Source organism: Cardiocondyla obscurior, unplaced genomic scaffold, assembly GCF_019399895.1.
Source record: "Cardiocondyla obscurior isolate alpha-2009 unplaced genomic scaffold, Cobs3.1 scaffold86_0_66853, whole genome shotgun sequence".
In the NCBI taxonomy this organism is placed as follows: Eukaryota; Metazoa; Arthropoda; class Insecta; order Hymenoptera; family Formicidae; genus Cardiocondyla; species Cardiocondyla obscurior.
This window is the reverse complement of record NW_027228825.1, coordinates 57245-62858: the sequence shown is the minus strand read 5'-3', so window position 1 is coordinate 62858 and position 5614 is coordinate 57245. Positions and strand designations below refer to the sequence as shown.

Here is a 5614-nt window from a genome sequence, read left to right as displayed (position 1 = left end):
CTTTTTTTTTCTACCGTCGTCAAAGTAGCCGATTTGTACTCTTTCGTTATACATTACTTTTCATTGCGTTATTTTTCAAGAGTATAGTTAATACATGGGTCAAGTAATTAATATCTAATGTAATTAAGCTTTTATAACTTATTTTTCACTGGAAGATATATATATACATATAAGGATAAAAGTACAGATTGGCTTTTTTGACTACAGTATAAAAATATAAGGGTTACTTTTACGTAAATTCGTTACAGAAACTGAATTGCTCTAGACATTGATTATTTGACGTATATATTTATTATACTTTTTTGATGTGACGCACTGAAATGATATATATAAGGAAAAATTACAGATCGGTTACTTTGACGACAGTTGAAAAATAAAAGGATTACTTTTTAGAAAGTAAAATAAAGATGGACAATTGAATTAGATATTGATTATTTGACGCATATATATATATATTTATTACGCTTTTGAAATATGACGTACTGGACTGTAAATATAAGGAAAAAAGTACAGATCGGCTATTTTGACGACAGTAGAAAAATAAAAACATTATCTTTGAAAAAACATGGTAAAAAGATTAATTGGATTAAATATTAATTATTTAATATATTTCAAAAATTATTTAATATATTTCAAAAAAATATTAATATTATTTCAAACACCCTGTATATATATATATATACAGGGTGTTTGAAATAAGGTTTCCTTCCCGGTAACTGTAGATAGATATCGGAAATACAAATCGAAAAGTCAGATATCATTTAGTGAAATTCGTAACCGTTACCGAGTAAGAAATTACTGAATTTTGACGAATTGGCGCGGAGCACATAATAAGTCGGGCGCGGCAGGTGAGAGCGGGTGGGCCTTAGGGAGAGAACGGGGGTGAAACGCTGCGCGACAATTGTCTATCACACCACGCGTTGACTCCTCCCACCCCCACCCCACAATTGTCGCGCGGCGTTTCACCCCCGTTCTCTCCCTAAGGCCCACCCGCTCTCACCTGCCGCGCCCGACTTATTATGTGCTCCGCGCTAATTCGTCAAAATTCAGTAATTTCTTACTCGGTAACGGTTACGAATTTCACTAAATGATATCTGACTTTTCGATTTGTATTCCCGATATCTATCTACAGTTACCGGGAAGGAAACCTTATTTCAAACACCCTGTATATATGTATGTATATATATGTATGTAATAATGTTTATTACTCTTTCGAGGTACATTTTCGGACTTTCGTCTCCTTACATCTTTAAATCTTTATAAACTTAAACTTAACCATACTCATAACAATAACAATTCTCTATAAACCTCTTACATTCAATATTTCTTTCTTACATTTTAACTCCGCCAACTCTTTTTACTCTTTTTACTTTTTTCCACTACCTTCCCCTCACTACTGTCTACCTTTATTGCCACTATTTCCTTCTATCATTTTACGCTTTTTATCCATTTCATCTATTCGTCCTCGCCTTACAACATTTTCTTATCTTTATTTTTTTCTTCTTCTCTTCCTTTTTCTTCTATCAACTTTACACTCTTCTGTCTTCTTTTACATTCCTTTCTTACTTCCATTATCCTGAAAAGACAAACAACAAAAACCTCGTCTTATTTCCTAAACGCTTTCTTATTTCTACCTTAATCTTTCTTATCAATCTTCCATCTTCTTTTAATTTCTCTTCTTTCTTGTTCTTCCCTGCAAATAACTTACTTCCCACTTTTCGCTTTTCTTACTTTCTCTAAACGCCGCTTAGCACACGAGAGAGAGAAAGATACCCATACGTTCTTACGCTCACACCGCCAGAAATCATTCTCTTACTCTATTTCTCATTCATTCTCATGGACCCCCGCTTCCGACGCTTTTACATCTTCATAGTCTGCCTCATTCATTCTTTCATTCTCTCCTATTCCTTCCCTTACCCTCCTTCCGGTATTCTTAACCATTCCTCCCCATTTCCCTCCCCTCCCAATACATCTCCAATTGCTTCCTTCCAACTCCTCCCGTCCCCCCAGTTTACACACTCCTCCCAAACATGTTTCCACGTTTCCTCCTTATCCAAACATCCTGCACTTTTTTTTTCTATTTCCTCCCAGTATCTATTTCCCCTCATATCATCCCCCACTCTAAACCTTCCCACCCTTTGCCATTTCTCCTCCTTCCATCCCTTCTTTAAATATTCCGGTACTCCTTCCTCCTTTATTTTTCCATAATCCTTATTAAATTTCCCCATTCTTATTTTTTCCCATCTCTCTTTTCTTTGTAATTCTTTATCTTTTACCACTATCTCTTTACCTCTCATTCCCTCTTCTTCTCTTCTTTCTTCTATCCTCTCCAGCGTCCACCCCAATCTTTCAAAGAATTTCTCCTTTCTTTTCCCATTTCCCACTTGTTTTCTTCCCTCGCTCTCTCTTTCATTTCTTCCCAGCATCCTCTTGCCAAAACCTCCCCTCTTCCTTCTTCCAATCTTTTCTCATATTTCCAAGCCCTCATTCCCGCTTTCTCAGACAACTTTTCCCTCTGAAATTCCTCTCTCATTATATACCCCGGCACACTTGTACTTACCCCCATTATCCATCTTAAATACCTCTCATGTACCATTTTAATCTCTTCCCTTTCCTTCCACCTCCATATCTCCACCCCATAGCTCATTACTGTCCATACAAGCCTGTCAAACAGCCATAGTCTTCTGCCCCAATCTTTTCCAAATTTCTTTTTGCCAATATTCCATATTTGTCCCATCACCCTTGCTGCTTTCTTTACTCTTTCCTTCACGTGCTCTTTCTGATCTCCATTCTTTGTCACCACATAACCCAAATAATTAAATCTTTTAACCTCTTCTATTTTTTTACCCTTCCACACCTACTTTACCCTTTTCCATCTCCCTCCTCCTTTTCGGCACCTCATCAACTTTGTCTTATCCACATTTACCTCCAATCCCTTTTTTTCCACATATTCCTCTAATGTCTTCAACATTCCCTTTATTCCTGCTTCCGTTTCTGCAATCAATGCAATGTCATCCGCGTACGCCAGCGAGTACACCCTCCTGCCTTTTATCTTAGTTCCGCCCCATCCACCCTTTTTCAATTCCTCGTCCAAGTCTGCCAGCAGGATCGTGAATAAACTCGGGCTCAGCGGACATCCCTGCCTCACCCCTCTCACCGTCCAAAATTTTCTCCCTTCCTCTTTTTTTTACTCTAACTTTGCTACTCGTCTCCTCCATTATCTCTTCGCACCTTTTTACCAACCCTCCCTTATCCCCTATTTCTCATTGCTTCCATCAATTTTCTTCTGTCCACAGAATCGAAGGCTGCCTTCATATCAATGAAAGCTATTACTAGCTTCCCCTCCTTTCCCTCTATTCTTCTATTTATCAGGTGGTTTAAAACAAATTTGATCCAGCGTCTCCATGTATCTCCTGAATCCTGCCTGACTCTGTGGAACTATTTTCTTCTCTTCCACTTCTTCTCTTATCCTTTCCTTCAAGACCGAAGCATATACTTTATACCCTGTTTGTGTCAGTGTCGCCCCTCTGTATTCTTCCACTTTTTCTCCTTTTCCTTTCTTTAAGACTGGCACAACTATCCCTTCCTTCCATTCTTCTGGAAACCCTTCTCCTTTCCACACCCTTTTGCATATTTCCCATAGCTCTTCTTTCACCTCCTCTCCCCCTTCTCTCCATATCTCATTTTCAATGTCATCACTTCCTGCTGCCTTTCCTTTTTCAGCTTTTTATTACTTTTTTAAACTCCTCTCTCTCCATCTCCTTTTCCTCATCTCCTCTCTCCTTACTTCTCTCTACTTCCCCTCCCACTCTCCACTCCACTCCTCCCAGTACCCCCCTGAAATATTCTTCCCATTCTCTTATTTCAATTTTCTCATCCACTTCCCTCCTACCCTTCCTTCCTTTGTTTACTATTTTCCACACTTCTTCTTCTGTCTTTGCCTGCTCCACCTCCTTTTCCCATTTCCTTTTTTCCTCCTCTTTCTTTCTATCACATAGCTTCTTATACTCCCTTTTACTTTTCTTATATTCTTTCCCACTCCCCCCACCCTTTCTCCATTCTTCCAGTTCCTCTTTAACTTTCGTTTTATTCCTTTTGCATTCTTCGTCCCACCAATCCTCTACCGCTTTTTCCTTCCTTTCCCCATCCTCATTATTCACTTCTCTTCTTACTTCGTTTTTTACTTCTCTTACCCATTCACTCAGGTCTTTCCATTTTCCCTCCTTTTTCTTCTTTCCTTCTTTCTTCTAAACCCTTCCTCAAACAGCTTCTTTCCTTTTTCATTCCATTTTAACCTTCCCCTTCTTTCTTCATTCTTATTCCATTTCCTTTTCTGCCCCCCTCCCTCCACCATTACTATTATCGGGTAGTGGTCCGAATCTACTTCTTCTTTTACTCTCATCTCCTTAATTCTTCTTTTTGTCTCTCCATTACAAATCACGTAATCAATCACTGTTTCCCCTCTACCCCCTGTATACGTCCACTCTTCTTCCTCATCCCCCTTTACACATTCGTTTAAAATTTCCCACCCCTCCTCTTCCAGCATTTTACAAAATTTCCTACCCTCCCCCGTTATCTTTTTATCCTTTGATCTTCTTTTCTTCTCCTCTCCCTCTTCCTCCACAAATTCATCCCAGATTCCTTCCTCCTCTCCCGTTCTCACATTAAAATCTCCTCCTATTAAATAATTACATCCTTCCTCCTTCTCCTCCATCCATCCTTTCATCATTTCCGCCACCTCCTCCATATTATCACTAATATAAACTCCTATTATTTTCCATTTCACTCTTCCCCAGCATATCTTTAAACCCAATACCCCCTTCTTCTTCTCCATTTCTCTTTCCCTTTCCCCTTCAAACTCCTTCCTCCATCCCATTACTATGCCCCCCATTGCTCTTCCCTTCCTATTCCTTTTCTTTGCTTCTTCCCATATCCATTTGTAACCTTTCGGTAACTTCCCCTTGATCCTTCCCTATTCTTTTTCCTGCAACCATGTCTCACACATAAAAATCACGTCCCACTGCTCTAATTTTTTCCAAAAATCTTTATCCTTATTTTCCATCCCCGCCACGTTCCAAAAACCTATCCTCATTACACTTTCTTCTTTTCTTTTCTTCATTTTTACTTCTCTTTTCTTCCCTTCTTTTTCCTCCTTCTCTCCTTCCATACTTCTTCCATTACCCGTTCCACTTTCACCTTCTCTTTTTCCGCCTTTCTCTAAAAACTCATATTACTTTTATCTACCATTATCTTTTTTTTGTTCTTTTCCTCCTCTTTTTCCATTATCTTTACTTCCGGCCACTTTCTCAACTCATCTTTTATTTCGTCCCATACCCAAAGTTCTTTGTCCACTCACATTTTTTTGTACCCTATTTTCACTTGGCTACCTTCTCTCTTTCTTTTCTCTGCCTCTCTTTTTATTACCCATTCTACCTTTCTCTCATATTCCGTCATGTCTACCCCAATCCATTCCGTTCTCTCCTTTAACTTTCCTTTTTTTTTCATTATTTCCACCTTGTCCTTAAAATTTTCAAATTTCACCCATACCATCCCGTATCCTCCCTTATTTATCCCCCCGATCTTATTTACTTCCATTATCTTCGCTTTTACTTCT

The 5614-nt window shown here is 38.7% G+C and overlaps 1 protein-coding gene across 1 annotated transcript; it reads right to left on the bottom strand.

Moving 5' to 3' along the window:
• Window positions 1-1470: 1470 nt before the first annotated feature.
• On the bottom strand, window positions 1471-4891 carry LOC139112999 (golgin subfamily A member 6-like protein 22). The gene is made up of 6 exons (XM_070673906.1): window positions 4358-4891; window positions 3788-4244; window positions 2927-3096; window positions 2561-2791; window positions 1918-2462; window positions 1471-1576 (listed from the first exon to the last, which is right to left on the bottom strand). The coding sequence occupies exons 1-6, from the start codon at window positions 4889-4891 to the stop codon at window positions 1471-1473; spliced, it is 2043 nt and encodes a 680-aa protein (XP_070530007.1).
• Between the last annotated feature and the right edge of the window lie 723 nt (window positions 4892-5614).